Source organism: Meriones unguiculatus, chromosome X (assembly GCF_030254825.1).
Source record: "Meriones unguiculatus strain TT.TT164.6M chromosome X, Bangor_MerUng_6.1, whole genome shotgun sequence".
In the NCBI taxonomy this organism is placed as follows: Eukaryota; Metazoa; Chordata; class Mammalia; order Rodentia; family Muridae; genus Meriones; species Meriones unguiculatus.
In genome coordinates this window covers 81,239,732-81,260,419 of record NC_083369.1, presented here as the reverse complement: position 1 = coordinate 81,260,419, position 20,688 = coordinate 81,239,732, and the positions used below count along the sequence as shown (strand labels likewise).

The following is a 20,688-nucleotide window of genomic DNA, read 5'->3' as shown; positions in this document are numbered from 1 at the left end:
ACATGCTCTTCTCTGGGTCCAAAGCGGCTGACCCTGAGTGCAGTGCTTAGCCTCGCATCCTGAGCATATCATTTTAGCTTTTTATGGTATCCAACCATGCTTGGGGAGAATGTCCTGCTTCAATGGCTGTAAAGGCCTGAATGATCATGGCTGCATCACACTGTTGTGAGACTCTAATCTTGCATATATACCACAGGCAAACCAAGGAGACCAACACCAGAAGGCCTGCTAATACTCCCATGCCCGCCCATTCCTTCAGATGATTCATGGCTGCAGCACTCCATGTTGATAATCCTGTGGCTAGTCCTGCGTCCACTCCGGTAGAATTTACTGTGACAATGGCCACTCTCAGCTGCTCCATAAGCAAGAGAGAGGACCCTAACTAAAACGTCCAATCCCCATCCAGAAAGGCAAAGAGGATGGACATCAGAAGAAGAAGAAAACAGGAAACAACCTAGGAACCTACCACAGAGGGCCTCTGAAAGCCTCTGCCCTTCAGACTATCAAAGCAGATGCTGAGCCGGATGGACAATTGTTGGGCAGGTGAACGGAATTTTAGGTAAGCACTGGGAAATAGTAAGAGCTGGAGAGGACAGGGTCTCCACAAGGAGAGCAACAGAACAAGAAAATTTGAACATAGGGAACTTCCCAGAGACTCATACTCCAACCAAGGACTATTCATGGAGATAACCTAGAACCCCTGCACAGATGTAGCCCAGGGCAGTTCAGAGTCCAATTGGGTTACATAGTAATGTGAAGAGGGACTGCCTCTGACATAATCTGATTGGCCTGCTCTTTGATCACCTCCCTCTGGGGGGGGAGCAGCCTTACCAGGCCACAGTAGAGGACAATACAGCCACTTTTGATGTGAACTGACAGATTAAGATCAGAAAGGAGAGGAGAACCTCCCCTATTAGTGGACTTGGGGAGTGGCATGCAAGCAGAGGGAGGAGGGAGGGTGGGATTGGGAGGAGAGGAGGGAGGGGCTTATGGGGGGATGCAGAAAGAATAAAGTGTAATTGATGAAAAATTTAAGAAAAAAGGGAAAAAATAATTTAAGAACCTTAAATGACTTTCAAAATTGGAGGAAAACATGGAGTTAGTCAATTGGCATGGAGCACGTCTCGCCCCTGGGGGCAATGGTCTCCTGAACCTACTCAGACCTCGGACACCACCACTGCTAGTTCTAGAACTGACGCAGGATGTTTCAACGAGGGGCTAAGGCTTCTCATAATATTTCCTATAAGCCCACACCTGTTTGTCTATATCCCCCATTTTTCATTATTAGCCAGATAGAGCCAAGTAATTGTGGTAATGATACTTGCTTTTTTGCCCAATGCTGGAATGCTAGTAAATTTAGGTATGCCCTGGTTACTCACATGCCTCACTGGGTGCCTGTGCCCATTGATGCCCCTCACGCTATGACTCTCTTCAGACAGAAAAGGGATCTTGGAACTACAGCCATCATTGTTACTACCATCTCATTGACGGCTGTTGGAGCTACCACCAGGGCATTAGCCATGAGTCATACTGGGCAGACTGCTCAGACCCTGAATAATCATTTAGCCAATGTAGCTCATGCCTTAGTTGTACATAAAGGAATTAATGCTCAACTAAAAGGAAGCTTGATGGTGTTCAATCAGAGGATTGACCTCGTGCAGGAGCAAATTGATACCCTATGGTAAATCGCTCAACCTGGCTGTCAATGGAAGTATGCTGGACTTTGTGTCACTAGCATACAACATGAGAATTTTTCCTGTGCTGCAAATCTGTCTAAACAATTGTCGAGCTATATTTAAGGCTACACTTCTTAATCCTTTTCAAATCGTGTCACTCCCTGATGACTAGGCTTTCATATTAGGAGCTTATGGGACCATAAATGTCAAATATCTCTAAAATGTCTGTAAAAATTCTCACATGATAAAAATGGTTACCAAACAGCTGAAATAGGTTTTTTTTTTTTTTAAGGGTGAAGAGAAATGGTGAAAGTAACTAGCTGAGGGTACCTGGTTTTTAGCTCCCCATTCATCTCTATCATTTGAAAATAAGTTTTAATTTCTTTCACACATTTCTAGATCCAACTATAATCATAAACAGACACACTTCATTGCATTTTGTAGACTGTGGCCTGGATCCTCCTAAAGTCTCAGTAAAACATTAATTTAACTGAGTTGACCAACAAAACTTCAGTTCACGAGCAATTATATGAGCAAGTGAGTTAGCAGTATGCACTGTGATACTGTTAGGCTGCTGATCTGCTGCAGTGAACCATGACTTTCTGTCAGCCACTACATTTAGGGTAAACAACCAGAACCTTTGGTGGGTTATGAACAAGCTATAGTTAGGTATAGTTACGTATGTTAAATGCAGCCCCTCTTCTGAAATGCTTTTTTGTTGCCTGTGATGACTTTGAACTCACAACCAACCTGAGTTTTTCTCCCTAGTATCTGGGGTTATGATATCCTCATCACTGCCCTGGCTTGATTGAGATGTGGTTTTGATTTACTGTATTTTCAATTTATGATGAGTTCATTGGGAGGTAAGATCCACCAGATCAAGGAGCAGCTGTATACTCAGAAGTGGCAATTCTGGGATACATGGCAGTTTTACCTGTAGAGGTTTTTGAGAAAATTCCATATCACTTACCAAAAGGGCTGTGCTAATTTATATTCCCACCAACCATGTATAAGACTTATTCTTTCTCTACATATTTGCCAACATTATCAGTTAGTAACCAAATGACCAAGAACGCTCTATAACAAATTTGGCTGTATTTTCTATCAAAAAATGTGTCTTTTTCTTTTCTTTTTCTCTTCTCTAATGGTTGCCTGGGCTGTTGTACATTTTGATGACTGTTTATGGACCCTTGTTTTCTTTATTATCACATTCCCTTCTGTACAATAAGTACATTTGTATATTCACTCTGCAATGTCATTGCTAAGTTACTTCAAGGTCCCAAGTTCCCTGATGTACTAAGTGGAATTTCTGTTAAGCCCATTTTATTATTTCATGGGGATTTTAACAATTACAACTCATGATTAGATACTCAATTACTTTTGTGGGCTTACACTAAACATCAGAACCAGTGCTACTTGTCTAATTGCCACAGCGGTATCTTTTGGTTGTCTCAGTGAACTTTACACAGGGAAGCGATTAGAAGATATGAAGGAAAGCAGATAGTCATAGATTAGAATGTATCCTACTGTTCATATAGAGTAAATTAAATTTTTCTCCTTTTCTAGGTATTAAATATCTGTGCATCTGGCTAGTCACCTCTGAAGTTATGGCAATATTCACTGGAAACATGGCAATGAAGATAGTCATTTAGATTTGTAAGTTATGCTAGATTTTATCAATTGAATCAGCTCTCTATCACATTGCATCTTTCTGATCCAGACCACTGTTGCTCACATCTGAATCTGGCTGTATAATATGAGCCATGACTTTGTGTCCAAGAAGTTTATGCAAGGTTTTGTAAACAGTCCTTGGTTAATTCTCTAAATCCATCATTTACAAAGTTGGTGTCTGAAGAATTGGCATTCAAACACATACTGTCCCTGATTTCATTCACACCTCAAAAAATTCATTGGTATCATACAATCTTCATTGATTTACAGTTAAACAGATCATTTTCCTTCATATTGTGTAGAAAACTTAGACACAGAAATAAATCTATTAAAGGCTTACTTTTAGATCATTTATTTTCAAGATGTTGTACAAAGATTTCTTGAACATAGATTTTGTATAAAGAGGAGAACAAGCACAAGGTAAGTTGAGTGACTTTTACTGAGTTGATACTAGATCATGGGTAAGAAATGGGAAGGTGGCTTGCTAGAGTGAAGATAAAAGCAGTAGAATGTGGATTTGGAAGGCTGCCAAGGACAACAATTTACCTTATTATTTGCATGAAGGCTGGCTTTGTCTTTAGTGCTATTTGAATTGTCCAACGGAGTGATGTTTCAACACAGAAATGCAAAGTAATTGTGGTAGCTTAAGTTACCAGGTTCCTAAGAAAAGGAACAAGTCTTTTCCTGGAAAGCAGATTCTTCCTCCAGCAGGAATGAGGGTGGGGGTTTATGCAAACAATGAAAGATTACACCATATAAATTAGCACTTGATTATAGGCTACTTAAATTGTTTCTGAGCTGTTTTATTCTCTAATCCAATCATCAAATATTCTTTGATATCTCCATGGATAGAATTGTGAGCCATATCATAGCTATATCATACTTGGCCACCACCCTAATGGGACTTCAGTCTATTTTGAACTATTTGAAAGGATAAAAAAGTAAATGTGACTTTATAACTGTTACTCATGAAAATAGCATCTGATATCTTTTATTTTAAACTAACAGCTTTACTGAGGTCTGATTTACTTATTGTAAAATTCACTTGACTGGTGAATTTTGAGGCATAAATCAGATCATTTGTTTGAACTGTATCAATGGCTTTCTATTGCTCTTTAACTGGCTTAGTAAAGCCTTTCTCTGTTTTAAATAAAATTGCATTTTGTGTAAATTCAGAGACAGCATGGTATTCAGAACCTTGGCATATGATGTTCTGTTTAGATAAACTTTTCCTGTTTTTTTTTTTTTTAATGTAGATGGATCTTTCTCACTGTTTAGAACATCTTTTTTTGAAGTGACCCTTTCTACAAAGTTTTCTCTGACAGCAGTATATACAATACAGCATTAGTCTCTTATATTGTGCCTTCTCTTCATTCTTTTTCTACCTCTAGGCCAGTTACCACAAGCTAGGCAAGACTGCTCTCATCAATATGATTATAAGTTTTTCGAGGAAATAGCTCTTTGTAGTGAAGTGAATGCAATTGGGGACACTCAAATGATACAGAAAAAGAAAAGACAAGAAAAGAAAATGTAGGGTGTGGTGAATTGTTTCAGTACATAAAGGCACTCGCTTCCCAACATGATGATCTGAATTCAATCCCTGGAACCTACATGAAAGTAAGGGAGAACCAATACTAACAAGTTATCCTCTGACCTCCAGATGTGTGCTGTTTCTGCCCCACCCCCACCCAGTAAAATAAAATAAAATAAAAATAAAAAGAGACTATGTATATTTTAGGGTTCTATTACTTCAAATGTGTATAGGCTAGTGTTGGATCATTGATGTTACCAGTCAGATGATATGAGGGAGGCAACAGAGTAATTACTATTAAACTTTGTAGACTTACATTTGATGTGTCTGCCTTTGATTATTTCATTTAACTGATTTATTTTTGTTGCACTTTTATTGATGATGAAGAGTGAGGGATAAATGGGTTCATTTTTATAAGCAGTTAAGAAGATCTCTTAAAAATGTGCTGAAGCATTTTGTTCTTGACAAAAGAATAAAATGGGTAAAACAGCAACAAAACAGAAATAAACACTGGTTGAGGATCAACTCTACTCAATATTTAACACACACAATGTATTGTCATTCACAATCTCCTGTTCTTCAGCAAAAGGTAGACTCCGTTAAGTAAAAAGACTTGGTTCTGCTAGGAGCCAAGAGGTCTGCTCTAAAGAGACCATGGGCTAAGATCTAAGGAGCTAAATGTTCATGTAAAGAGGTGGGGGCAAAAAAAGAGGTGGAGGCATGGGATTTGGGAAGAAAGGAAGAGAAGCTGAAAAAAGAGCTAACATGAAAACATTAGGAAGTTATATCGTAGATGATAATGTGGCCAAAATAAAATAAAAAACTCTGATGGCAGAGGAGCTAATAACCTAGTTTCAGTTACTAACATTTCCTGTATAACTATAAGAGAGTTTGCTAGTAGATGACCTAGGGACCACAGTTCATGTATACCTGGTTCCTACCTTGTAATGGTCCGAGTTTAGTATTTTTTATCTGTTTTTGAATTGTGCAAAACTGTTATGCATCATTAAAAGCTATCCTTTAAGTTTTGATATATTCTGTGCCTAGTGCTAATGGAGATCCTGGGTGGAGGCAGTGAGCTGCTCCTACTCAGCCATATGGTCTTCAGAGTAAATGATGATGCTTTGCAGGGTCCTGTGTTAGATTTGTAAGTTGGGGAAGAATTTTGGAGGAAAAGGAGTGAGTATCTAAAGTAGTCTACTTTAAACTGACTATTGATTGTGGCCCTCAATAGCATGGTTGGGGTTTAGACTTCAGACTAAACCACATTCCTCTGCTTCTTGGAATTCTTCTATATTATATCTCTGTTTTTAAGAAGAAACTGGTTTCTGAGCAGCCAGAAAGGTTGTGTACCCAGGGTAGGTGACTGTTTTTCCTGGCACTTGGGACCAGTGGCAGCTTCTCCCCTCAAGCCCACTTCCTTTGCCTACAAAACTGGGCTCCAACCCAATGACCTCTGTGTTTCCATGCCATCTGTTGAGGAGATCACAACACGTGGCTTTGAGCATTTGAATTTTTATATAGAACATTATGATTGGGAGAACAAAGGAAGGGGAAGGAGAGAACAGAACTGGAAGATCTGGAAAGAGAAGAGAGCAGAAGGGACTAGTTGGTATTGGCAAGCCAAGCAGCATGACTCAATCTCATTTGTTTTCTCTTAAAACAAAGCAGGTTCTTCTCTGTTTTAGGTTTGTTCCAAGATCTGGGAAGCACAGAGGTCATTTCTTCAAGCCAAGGTTACTTATGGATGTATGTTTACATACTACTTGATTTTTGTCTTAGTGAAAAAAAAAAGGCATCATCAAACATCTCTCTCCTCATTTGTCCTAACATATGATGAGTGAGGGAGATGTGGAGAGAAGAGACAGCAAGGAGGAAAAGTGAGGGGTCTATAGAAATATGAGCGATCAAGAGTGAGAGAGCAAGAATGGATTAGAAGTGAAGGCAGTAGGATACAATATACTTTTTAAGATGGTTTTTATTTTTGGACAACATTAAAACTCAGATTTACAAAGCTGTCCTTGTTCTAGTTTGTTATTTTTTTAAGTTAGCATCTCATTCTCAGCCGTTCAGGGAACTCTGCACAAAGATGATGATTATCTTTAATTCCTAATCCTATCCCATCCAACTCTCAAGTGCTTAGATTACATGCCCATTGTACCATGCTCAGCTTGTAAACTTAAAGAGTCTGTTTTCTTTATCACATGGGTCCTGGGAATGGGACTTATGTTATCAGGTTGACTGGCAAGTGGGTCCACCTATTGACCATCCCACCAGCCTACTTCCTTTAGCACATACTCTCATGTGACCTTTTTCAGCATGTATTTCCCTTGCTGAGATGCACAGGTGGAATGAGCAGGAAGAATAAGTCATTTTACAAATAGATTGTCTACATTGCTTTGAGCAAATTGGGTACCTTTTCTGAGTCAATTTCTTGAGTTTTTTTTTTTTTTTTTTTTTTTTAATTTGAGGAGGTAGCAAGGCCTTTACTCATAAGGTGTTTTAAGATGATCAAAGAAGTCAAAGATACATTAAATACTATCTGCTTTCTCCCTTGCACAATACTCTGCTTGATTGCCTGTCCTTGATACTCTCTACTTTGGGCTTCTGACATTACCTCGCTTCTACTTACAGGGTCTGTAGCTGTCCCCAACAGTGAGGAACTGTCAGGTCTTCTAAGGGAGTAGTTAAATGATTCAACACTGAATGTGCCCTGCTATGGCTCATTTTTCCCCCTGAGCACCTCAAGTGCTTAGATTATTTGATCTGATTTCTGGGGTATCCTGCACATTTGCTATTGGACCATCCCAACCTGGATCTAATTTGCCTTTTTATCAATTGTCAGATTACTTTGATTATTTCTTTCGGCCCTCATCTCTGTTTGGAACTTGGCTAAGGGCACTCACAGTCCTCTTGGCTTTTGCCCACCTGGGCTGACTTTAATGCTTCAGTCTGCTGTAAGGACAGCAAACCTCTCTTTTTTCTCCCCTAGCTATGTGCTTAGCATTCATCCAGTTGCTGTGTTTACACTTTCCTTCACAGTCCACCTGGGTGACATCTATGAAAGAAGAAATACAGAGCTAGAATTGATCTTGGAGTGCTTTAATATTTTAGTCTTAACTATGCCACTTTTACATTTTTCTATTTAAATCTGTATCTAAACCAAAATTTACCTGTTTTTCTTTCTTTCTTTCTTTCTTTCTTTCTTTCTTTCTTTCTTTCTTTCTTTCTTTCTTTCTTTTTACATTGACTATATGTCTGAGGCTTAAACAGCTATTTCTGCCTTCTTCAAAAGATTGGTGTCACACTCTTTAGAAATCACGGAATTGAAGAAATAGTTATGTTTTCTAATTTGTCTTCAATATAAATTCAAAACCTATGAGTTCCAAAGAGGTTTTGCCTTATACTGCTTAACACTAGCTCATTCAAATCACCTGTTATGGGGGAAAGCAATCTTGTCTTTTTCCACCCTCTTGCAAATTAATAAATATGTACAGAGATACAGTTAATGAAATGAATTTTAAGAACTGAAACTTGAATCTTGGCTCATAGGTTAATGTCTTGGTTTGCATCACATGCTACCTGTGTCTTTACATCAATCCCTAATATTAATCTAGGATTTTACATTTACTATCTGAGATACTATTGCCAACATATATGAAAAAAATAAATCATTATACATCATTTGCTTGGCAATGTAATGTAAAAGGTCCTGACATGACCCTGCCATATGGGGAAGAGATGCTGCTTAACTGAGAGGTTGCATACACACTTGTTACCCCCAGAAACAAGAGCAGAGTAACAGCACTGCTCTAGAAAACAATTAATTACAGAACAAGCCCTAGCACAAAAAAGACACCACCAAAGGCTATGCATATAGAAATTTTGGGAGACTTACTTGCTTAACTGGACTGTCCATTTCTAGCCTGACCACATCATATCTCTTGCTTGTGTTCCTGGTAGAATCTTTTGTTTCTTCCAGAGATTTTTGCAAGAGGGACCATTCTGCAGCTTTTGTTTCCCCCTACTTAAGAGCATACACATTGACCTGTGACTGGCCTCTTTTGAAGCATTGGTGAAATCCCCACCTTCTCATTTTAGGACTGCCTCTAAGGAGGTTTATGTAAAACCATGTAGAAGTCTTTGATAGATATGCAGAGCTCTGGATCAAAGAGGACACTTGGAGGTATGGTCCAGGTGATTACAGGAAGCTCAAGTAAGGTGAGAGTTCTTGAATTTGCGTTTGTAGAAGAAAGGAGTGCTTCTGTGCTGTTGTGACACCAAGACTCTGACTAGAGGTTTTTTTTTTTTTTTTTTCCGCTGAGTATACACACATCCTCAGTTTTTCCCAGCTGGCTCATCTTGAAAGGCCAGATGGCTCATCTTGGAAGAAAATCTCTTCTTAGTTCCACTTCCTTTTTGACCATCCAAATGACTTCTAAATAGTTTTGCTTTACTCTATATGTGTATGTCGTTGCTAAAGGTGTTTGGAGTATTTTTGTGTGCTTTAAAGTTTCTGGAAACCATGATAGGAAATATCTATTTCATTATTATTGTCAGAGTTGAGTAGCAGTTTATCTGTTGAACAAATAATATAGAGTGCAAGGACTTACAGAGACTATATGGCTGAGTTCAAATGAAAAGAAGGTCACTAGAGGAAGAAGTGGCAGCTCAAAAAGCACAATGAATGAGTTCATGTTTTCATGACTCACTCTGACATGATACTACACATTCCTTTTTTTTTTTTTTTTTTTGAAGGAACAGATTTTGCTTGTTCCTGTAGGAGGCATCTCCCTAAGGTCTCATTATCCTAAATTGTGTGCTCTGGATTCATCATTCATTTCCAGAACATGTAGTAACCTTTTTTTCCATTGTCGCCCTGTGTTCCTTGCTCTAGCTTTCTCTTGCTCTTGGTTTGTTCTCTCTTTGTGTGTCTTTCTCTGTTTATCTATCTCTTTTCATTGATCAAACTCAAGCGCTTCTGTCCTTGTGGATGTTGGCTAAACTTAAATAAAACCTTAATAATTGTTCCTCCATAATGGTCTTGCTATATAGCTTAGCTTACAAGCTTGGCCTTGTATCTTCCAATTACTGTGTCTGCAGAAGTGCATCACCATGCTAGGTAGCGATTCTCTCTTACTTTCCATTACACTGCAGGCTTTCTCTGAGGGAGTGGAGGGTGGTCAGGTCTGGATCTCAATGTTGAACTGTTATTAGGCATAAGGAATTCTAGATGGTATTCTAGGATAGGAAGGGCCTCTTTAGGTCATTTTATGCCATCTGAGACAATCTCTGATGTGAATGGGCTCAATTCTTCTTGGAAAGAACTTGCCTCTAAGGAGTACAGTGAGCTGACATCTTCCAGCTTCAAGTGAGGTCTTGATCTAACCTAGCTGTCAAGAGAAAAACATGTTCTTCCTTGGCATCTACCAGATAATGTTTGATTAAAGAGAGGCTGAAATGGCTTGTTATTTATTTGCAAAGGACTTCTTCATTGTTCTGGGCAAGACTTTCTCAGAGATACACCATAATCTGTAGCTCTTCTTGATGATCTTCCCTCTTTCCCTTCTTCAGTTGCATCAGATGTATATTGTAGTCTGAAACTTTTCCCTTCCTACTATTTTCTCTCTTCCTTGTCTTTCACAAGTATCATTCTCAAGAAGCGTGTTGCATTTCTAATTATGCTTTAGCATATAATTCCAAGGGTCCTAACACATGGAAGAAATCCTCTATTCCCACCTCTATATTCACAGTAAGGAAACAGGTCTGTATAGTTACTCAAGCAAAACCCAAAACATTCTAAACTCCAACTCAGTATTCTTTTTCAATCTTCAGTCAGCCATGTGTGACCATAGTTATTGTTTGCAGACATGAAGAAACCATATTCTGTTGAACATCAAACATTATTTCACTTTTGTTAAATATGTTTTAACTCTATGTGATTTAGTATCTGAAAAACTTTGGTTTTGATATCCATATTTTCCTAATGTTCATTAAGAACAAAGGGTTTTATTAAGTAAATACTTGTGTGAACACTACCCAAAGTCACCTTATGCATTGCCAGATGTAAAGCCTCACATTTTAAACAGTTTGTAGTACATATATAACACAAAAGGCTGATGGGAACATAAAATGAGAAGGATGGAGCTAGGAAATGGATGAAGGAAAGCAGACTGACTATTGACTAAGAAGAAACTAAAAAAAAAACTTAGCACAATGTCTCTAGTACCTTGGTGTAGCATCCATTATTTCCTATCACAACCTACTCTAACTTCCGTTGACTCAAAGCATACCTTATTTATTAACAGTCTAAAAACCAAAATTGAGTGTTTTTATATATGCACTAAAGACTGGAATTTTTTTTCTCCTAGAAGAATCAATTCATTTATCCTAAAATTGGATGGAAGTCCTCCACTTTGAGCAGTTTATTGAAGATGCACACTACATTAGAAATCAGTAGTGTTTAGATGCCTTCTGAGAAAGAGGCTTGAAGAGCATTTTTCTTTTCATTGAAAAAAAAAACATTTATGAATAAAATAAGATATTTCCCTTAATTTTAGAAATATAAGAGCACAAATTTAATAATCATTTACCATTGCTCCTATTCTTTTTTCATTAACTCTTATTTTTATTATTTTTACTGTACTCAGCATGAAAATAATTCATTAACAATAAACCAATTTAACCGTTATTTTCATTTCATCCCTTAGTACAGTTTTCTTTTTTATTATTATCATTTATTGCAATTTATTCAATTTTTATCTCAGCTATGGCCCCTCCCTTGTCTCCTCCCAATCCCACCCTTCCTCCCTCTTCACCTCCTATGCCCCTCCCCTACACCACTGATAGGTAAGGTCCTCCTCCCCTTCTATTTAACTCTAGCCTATGAGGTTTCATCAGGACTGGTTGCATTATAATGATCATGACTTTGTTGTGCTAATGAAAAAAAAACTATGGTTTGAACTCAAGTGATAATTTAATTTAACACACCTCTTTCATTCCACAGAGACAATGTTATATAGAATCTTTACCAAACAGATATTTCTAATTTATATGCCATTTTGTTAATCACTAAACAAGTTGTCCTTTCAGAGTAAGAAGAAACATGAAGTGACCTTCATGGAATAGTAGCTTCTGAGATGTCATGGATTTTAAAGGCATGGGGTATTTGAATATAAAGATCCAGGTTGTATTTTGTGCAAGGAGAAAGGTGCATCATGTTGTATCTGATTTGAAAAGATTTTTGAAACAAAATCAAGTACTGGCATGCATGTGTACTTGGATTTGTTGGGAGTCATCTTCCTGTGTTCTGTGTCCCTTGGTTTACATTTGAAAACTAATTAAAAGAGTTTTCACCCAAACTGAATCTAAGAATAGTGAGAAGATACATTAGATTACTATTACCATCATTGTTATTATTTGATGTTGAAGACTGAAACTAATCTCTGCTTCTTCCCAAGCAAGCATTCTACCACTGAGCTATTTTTTTTTAATTATTTTTTATTTATTACAATTTATTCATTTTGTAACCCAGCTGTAGCTCCCTCTATTGGCCCCTCCCAATCCTTCCCTCCCTCCCTCATCTCCCATGAGCCTCTACAAGTCCACTGACAGGGTAGGTCCTCCTACCCTTCCATCTGACCTTAGCCTATCAGGTCTCATCAGGACTGGCTGCATTGTCTTCCTCTGTAGCCTAGTAAAACTGCTCCCCCATCAGGGGGAGGTGATCAAAAAGCCATCCACTGAGTTCATGTCAGAGACATTCCCTGTTCCCCTTACTAGGAAACCCACTTGGACACTGAGCTGCCATGGGCTACATCTGAGCAGGGGTTCTAGGTTATATCTATGAATGGTTCTTGGTTCGAGTATCAGTCTCAGAAAACACCCTTTTGCCCAGATTTTTTGGTTCTATTGCTCTCCTTGTGGAGCTCCTGTCCCCTCCAGGTTTTTCTATCTCCCCCCTCTTTCATAAGATTCCCTGCACTCTGCCCAAAGTTTGGCTATGAGTCTCACCATCTGCTTGAATACCCTCTGGGTAGAGTCTTTCAGAGGCCCTCTGTGGTAGGCTCCTGTCCTGTTTCCTGTTTTCTCCATCTTCCCATGTCCATCCCTTTTGCCTTTCTGAATGAGGATTGAGCATCTTATCCAAGGTCTTCCTTCTTGCTTAGCTTCTTTTGGTTGGTTTTGGAAAGGTTTTTGATTTTTGTTTTTCTTTGATGACCTTGAAGTTGCTTGGCAGCACAGAAAAAGTTTGAATTCTAACTATGCCTCAGCCTCCTAAGTAGCAGCCATTATAGGCTGGTTCCACCAGACCCAACTCAAATTATCTTTGAAATAAGAAAAGAAGAAAACTTTGCAGGCAAAACAAAACAAAACAAAAAACAGCAAATAGAATATAAAGCTACCATAGGCTGATTTGGGTATTTACTGAATTTATTTCTCCAAGGATCTAGAGAACCCATTAGGTGCTTCCTGTATTTCCTTTACAGTAGCTGATTACAGATGACACAAACTAAATGGACTATATCGCCTAGGGACACTTGAACTATTTTTTTTTTTTTTTGTTCTTACCAGGTTAGCAAGCATGTAGTGATAACCTCTTGAATGTTTTCCCAGGATCACAACCTGAAAAAAGAAGAAATGAGGAATATTGCTTATTTAAGGGAATTTTTTCAATTATGCAATCGTGTGATGGCTAGAATGAATGCTTTTAAATGATCAATAATTTGATGGTATTTTATATACAGTAGAACCACTGCTGGTTAGACTAGGTTCCTTTTTGCTGCATTTCACTTGTAGTTGGATAAAGCAGGAATAATTGTCAATATCAAAGTTAAAATGTCAAAACAACCTTGAAACTTCCAGGTCAGTAGCACCATTGTCACTTAAAATAGATGGTAAAAGCAAAGCTGATGATCCCTCACCCATGAACTGGATTTCTGTATTTAGCTGTTGAGATGGAAAATGAGCTGAACTTAGCATACAAATTAGAAAATAGAATGTACTGTACATTTTTTGTTATCTGGAAAGCTTAGGGAATAGAGCACTCAAAGAATGGGGTTAATGGGATTTTCAGATTAACTGAGGTTGCTTTTGCTTATTGAAAACTTTTTTAATGCTTGCCTTCCTTTTTGTTGCCTTAATGTGAAAAATGTGTGGCCACCTGTACATCTTTTGATGCTGAAGGCAATGCCCTAGGGCATTCAGAGTAGTTTTTCTTCCAGAAACATTTGGCACTGTCAGACAACATATTTGGCTGCCATAATTGGGAAGTTTTCTATTAGCATCTAGTGGGTAAAAGTCAGGGATGCTGCTAGATGTCTTCCAGTGCTTAAGACAGTCCCCACAACCATAATCATCTGGTCCCAAATGGCAACTATAATGAGGGCGAGAAACATTTCCTCAGAGTCATCATAATTATCATTATTTTCGTCAGTAATGCTGTGTAACATGCTTGGCCTTCAGTTTACAAAGTGCATTTTATTGTCTCATTATGTCAGTGGGCTAAATATTTTTCAACCAAATGTACTGGCTGTTTTCTCGTTTTCTAAATGTATAGGTTCATTTTCTAGTAACAAAGTACAGCAAAATTATTGGTTCATTAAGCACTTTGTCAAACACTGATGCACTGGCATTGTCCCAGATACAGATGATGGGAACAAGGAAGGGAACAGTATATAGATTAAAGAAACAACTTGATGTGTATTTAAGTTTTGTGCCAACTTGAAGCTAATACTATAACCTTTCTTTAAATAAAATAAGGGAAAACTGTGAATAGGCCTTAGAAGAAACTAATGCAAGTCAGAGGATGTAAGGTTAAGCTTCATGATGAATTCCTTTTTAGGTACAGCTGGATACAGTTGTCAGAGGTTTGAAAACAATTGAGCAAGGCCTCAGAATTGTACACATAGCAAACTGTAGGCATATATGAAAGTCTATAATAATAATAATAATAATAATAATAATAGTTATTACAGCTACCGTTATTTTAATGTCTAAAATATACAGGCCATGTACTAGATATTGTATGTGTGAATAACTAGAAAATTTTAAGTCTAATTTTACAGATGAAGAATCACAGCCCAAAGGTAGTTTAAATAATTTCTCCAAGGCCACATAGCCAGGAAATGGTAAAGTTGGAATGAGAAGCTAGATCTCTCTTCCTGTGTAAATACTGTCAGTGCAATTAGATCCTCCATATCCGTGGTTTCTGCATCCACACATTTAAGCAATGCTACACTAAAAACATCTTAAAATCAATTCAAATAGATCATGTGCACATTATTTTATTGTTGCTGTTCTCCCAAAAGCAATGCAATACAAGAACTTTTTATTTAATATTTATGTATTCCTTAAGTAACTATTATTACATATTATACTACATATTACATATGTACATTTAAGTACATATTATTTAAAGCATTTAAAAAGGTATGAATAGTGTGCTGTTTTATATAAGGGACATACACATCTATTTTGGTAAATACCACAGTTGGAGTACTGTTTTAGAGCCAGTTCCCTCAGCATGACTGTATGACATATTTCAATTTGCCTCATGAGTTTTTAACTTTATGGTGATGTCTAAATTATTTACATGCAGGAGAGATTGAACTTTATTTATTAGAAGTGATAGTGATAGAACCCAGAGCTGTGTGCACTGTAGGGAAATACTCTACCACTCAGCCCCATCCTCAGCTCTGGAGCAGTACTTTATCCATGTTAGCTCTTTTCCACTTTCAGTACAGTATTCAATAGATGACATGAACCATTCAGTGGTTCCTTATAAAAGGGGTTTTGTGTTAGATGATTTGACCTGACTAAAGGCTGAAGTACATGCTCTGAGCACATTTAAGGTGCATTAGGTTAAGCTAGGATTTGAGGTGGGTTAAAGATATTATTTGCATTTTGACTTACTATGTTTTCCATTTCCAATCATTTTATTTATGCTGCATGCTGATGATTGTTCTAAATTTTTGCAAGGGGTAAGACAATATATCTAACACATGAAGCAGAAAAGGAAGATCTCATGGAAGGTGCAGGTTTTGGTTAGCCCATAAAAATGGAATTGTGCCTTTGAGTATCATGTTTACTTCCCTGCTATTATAAGGACTCAAGCCATTTCATGTGTGTGTGTGTGTGTGTGTGTGTGTGTGAGAGAGAGAGAGAGAGAGAGAGAGAGAGAGAGAGAGAGAGAGAGATATGTTTTCAATAAATTGAAAATATGGGTTACATTTCAGACTTACTATTTATGAAGGAAATGAAAGGTTAATGAATGTCTTGAGGAGGTGATTTCTCATGCTGCCATAACACAAAATAAGCTGTTAGGTGTCTTCTGGGATGCATTCTTCAGTGTTTACTTGTGAGAAACACCATTGCTGGTGACATTTGTTAACTTTTGGTGGCAAGTAGGAGCCATACATTTGTTGAATTTTTAATCCACTGACAACCATCAATATGATAAAACCAGAGGGTTTTGAATTATTTGAGAAAAATGAGCAATATTCCTAAGGACACGTGATGAACTCAGAGAAAAACAAAGAAGGCTGTTTCAGTGGAGGCCAAGTATACTCTGCTTTTTCACATAAGGAAGGTGAGAGGGACCAATGCACTGTGGTAGTATCATTTGAAGAGCCCTGACTGACAATCTAGAGGTTGGATTTGGTCATACACTCACTGCTTGGCTGTGGACAGAATCACTCAACTTTCTAAGCCTCTATGAACTTATCCACAATTTGGCTTTTGCTCTCCTAGCAAGGTTGCTATGATCAACCTGGAGAACATGTACAAACATGTTTGAGACATAAATGATGGAGTATGGCACATTACTTCATCTAGGGAGGAGTTGTTCATTCAGACATTGCCTTTTCAACTTCAGGAGAACCTGAAGCTGTTAGAAGAGCTGTTTTGGCCCAGGCCCAGATGCTGTGCTCAGAACGAATGGACTTATTAGAAGGTAGTTCTCTCATCATGCTCTCTAGAGTTAGCCTTAAGTTGGAGGAGATGGGAAAGTCATCTAAAGATAGGAACATTTAGGTGTCACAAAGCTTCTGCTTTGAAGGCCATAATTAATTCCTCATCCTTGCTTTCAGGGCCTTCTTAACTCTGATTTAACACACAGTTTTTACCAATCTCGGTTTTTCCAGTTCTCAGTAAATTAAACACTTCAAGTTAGAAGGGGTGTGTATGCAGGCAGGGAGTGATATTAGGGAGAGGTGCATTAGTATCAGAGGAAGTGACAGACTGACTTAAAGGAGAAACAAAAACAGAAAAGCAGACAACATTGTACTACTGCACAGTATAATCATGGATGCTTGTTGTGAGTGCCTGAGTCATCACACATTAGTTTACTTTGATCAGGAATTCCTAATGAAAATATCAGGGACATGTGATATGTTTCGTAGAAGGTTTCCATCAGAAATGCCCTCCTAGCTGTTAGGAAGCTTCAGTTGTTTTGAGATCTCCCATGGAGCTAAATGAAGCCTTAATGAGAAATGTGCTATATTTTTTTTTTGTTGGCCTTTCCATTTATTTTTTTTTTGGGGGGGGAAAGCTTGTGAAAAGAGGGAGGGGCTGGGGATACTGAATATAATATGGTGCATAGCGAACTGGATAGTTATTATGACTGTTGTTCAGTTAATCCTCAATCTTTATTCTTTCCATCTGTTACAGATGAACAAGGCATAAATTGTCCCCTCACTTATGTAATAGCTCTGGTAACCAAGACAATATTCAACTTTGCTTTTACAGTAGTTATAATAGATCTTTCTGAATTAATTTCAGAAATTCAAGGATAAAAACTGTTTTTACACTCAGATGTGACATTTAAGGAAGAAATACCAAGTTCCCACATCAATGTTCTGTAGTCACTTTGCTTTTGTTAGATTTTCTGAGGATGATAAATGGCCTGTTGTGATGGCAGACATGATAAAGGTAATAAGGGGGGAATTTGCAAAGTGTAGACAAAATTCATTGTTTGGAAGAAATTCAGTTTTATCTTCACATATAGCATCCCAGCTTCACATATAACAACCCCAGCTACAGTTCTTATTCACCAATCAGAAGATTCTTTGCAGAGTAAAGATCTCATATATACTAATACTTGACCATGTACACAGTCAAAGTTTCTGTCAAGGAAGTCAGTGAATCATAGTTTACTTATTTGGGAGTGATTTTCCCTTATTAACCTGTCCCTCATGCATTTTTCTATCAAACCTAGGAATAAGTATATCTAGGTAGTTAAAAATTATTTATAAAGTATTCAGTTGGTTTTCTCTCAAATAGATTCTTTCCTTCCCAGTTTCATGTTAAATCTAGGTATTTTCATAATTTTAGAAATTTGAAATGAATTTGCTTCACAAGACTACTTGAGAGAGAGGCCCACATATCCTTTGGGAGGCAAAAGCATCTGCTTTTCTATGCTCACATTTTAGAAAAAAAAATGTGTGTGAAGAAGTGTGTATGTTTTTTCCCCCTTAGATCCATCTGGTATGCAGATTAGGTTATTTGCAGACCTAAATATCTGCATGTTTGGATTTTTCTACATCAGTGCCAGAGAGAGATCTATGTAAAAAGATTGATCTTGCTTTGAGTACAGAACATGCCTTGATGTTCACCTTAATTTTTTTTCTTTGATTTTAAGTATTATGTGAAAGCTTGGGCAAGGGGGTTTGGGTGAAAAGGTTGTGTTTGTGGGGCAGACTTTTGGTTGAATTCACCAGGCAGTTTTCCTTTACTATTTCTGCAAGAAAAAAACAAAAACAAAAACAAAAACTATTAGATCACGTTTTCTATGTTCAAAGAAAAGATATTTTTTTCAGGCTCACACCTGCCTTCCTTTTTCTGTTAGTTTAAAAAAGATATTGTTTTCTTATACACTGTAAGTAATGGCAGTGGTGGGTGAGTGGTAGTGTTGCACACACAGAGAGGGACTGAAGCTTTTTGTCAGCAAGACAAACGGTCATACAATAGAGGAATCTTGCCAGTGCTTATGCTGAGTTTAGGGAAGCTTATGTGGAGAGGAAAGAAATGAAGAAGGTAAGAAAATTCTAGGATGTGAGGATTAGAGGGTAAGGTCAGCTTTTGGAAGGAGCTTTACTTCCAAGAGTTACATATTCCATTTTTCATAGCTTAATGCAATATGTGGAAGATTTAATAAGAGATCATAAGAGAGGGTCATCAAGATGGCTCAGCAGATTGGGAAAATAAGCCTGATGACTTGAATTTGATCCCTGGAACCCACATAGTGGAAGGAAAGTACTGACTCCTGAAAGTTGTCCTCTGACCTACACTGTGGCATGATTGTGTGCATGTGCAAGCATGCATGTGCACAAATAAATATTTTTTTAATTTTATTTTTCTCATTAGTTACATTTTGTTAATTCTGTATCCCAGCTGTATCCCTCATTCCCTCCCCAATCCCACCCTCCCTCCCTCATCTCCTCCCTGCCCCTTTCCAAGTCCACTGATAGGGGAGGACCTCCTCTCCTTTCATATGACTCCACAAACAGATATTTTTAATAGATCTAATTACTTAATTAATTTCCTTCTTCTTTTTTTAAATACAGTGTCTCATTATGTAATGTAATCATGGTTGGCCTAGGAACTTACTGTGTAGTTCAAGCTGTGCTTAAACTTGTGGGAATCCTAAAAGCTACATTCACAGAGACTTTTCTTTTAATATGCACAATTTATTTTAAAAGTACAATCAAAGCTTTGCTTTCTGTATTATTATTTTGTATGCTCATCTATGCTCAAACTATTCTAATTTAGGAGATTCTGGCAAAGACCTTCTGGAAAGACTGTATAGGTGATGAGTAGCAGGCATTGGAATAAGAGTGGCTTTATCATTTGAATTTGGAATATCCACCGATCCTCTGATGAAATAAGTATTACATATATCCCATATAAACAGGGTCCTATAATAGGTCCTCTAAACTAGGTACTTTAAAAAAAGGTACAGTGCTTAGCAATGTATCATGACATTATATGGCATCATTTTATAGGGAGTTGCTTAATAATCACTAAAGGTGATGTATTAGAAAAAAAAACATGAACTTTGGTGTTGTGTGGTTGTGTGTTTTTTTTTAATTTTGTCTTGCTGTTTAATTTTTAGTTTCATTATATTTGCAAAATTGGAGTGTGAATAGTAGAGCATAATATTAGAGACCCACGTCTAGCTTGGAAATGATGAATCTTTTGGGCAGGGAGTAGAAAGAAAAGCAGCTGGTATGGATACAGAATGGCCTCTTTTTCAACTTTTTAGGGCTGCCTCTGTGAATATATTTTCATTTGTCCAGCATTTTCAGTATTTGACATGCTAATCAGTAAAAATATTTGATAGTTGAAGTGATTGACCATTTTTATATTTTCAAATAAAATGAAATACCTCTCAGAAACCCAATGCGATTTTCAGGATAATTGCTTACTTGGCAGCTTCCATCCTTTTCTGAGAGCCATATCATTTAAGTAGATCTCGGTTTGCAAATAGATGACAAATGACTGAGGCTTTGTTCATGGGGGGCAAAACATGTAATACTCCAAACTCAGAAATGTTTCCTTTGACTTTTCACTGTTGCTATTTGGAACTGGCATCATCTGGCCCTGCTTGCCAACTCATCTACCTTTATGATCAAATGGGCATGAAACAGTTCAAGTATCATAGGAAGAGCTGCTGATTTTTAGCCAAGCACAGGGAGCTTGTGAAAGCCACTTGTTAAATATTCAGGATATTCGGAGCCAGTTAATAATGGGTAGCTTAAAATCAGCAATGCCAGAATTATTAACCCAAAAATCAGGTGGTACTACAAATCA

General features: G+C 37.6%; 1 protein-coding gene across 7 annotated transcripts in view; it reads right to left on the bottom strand.

Moving 5' to 3' along the window:
• Nucleotides 1–20,688, bottom strand: part of Gria3 (glutamate ionotropic receptor AMPA type subunit 3) — a 350,275-nt gene that overhangs the window by 121,119 nt on the left and 208,468 nt on the right. For all 7 annotated transcript variants that reach the window (XR_009588470.1, XM_060375315.1, XM_060375316.1 and 4 more), the window contains one exon: nt 13,450–13,503. Coding sequence is in view for 6 of the 7 variants with exons in the window: in XM_060375315.1 (XP_060231298.1) it covers nt 13,450–13,503 (54 nt within the window). In the remaining variant the exon portion in view is untranslated. The remainder of the gene's footprint in view (nt 1–13,449; nt 13,504–20,688) is intronic.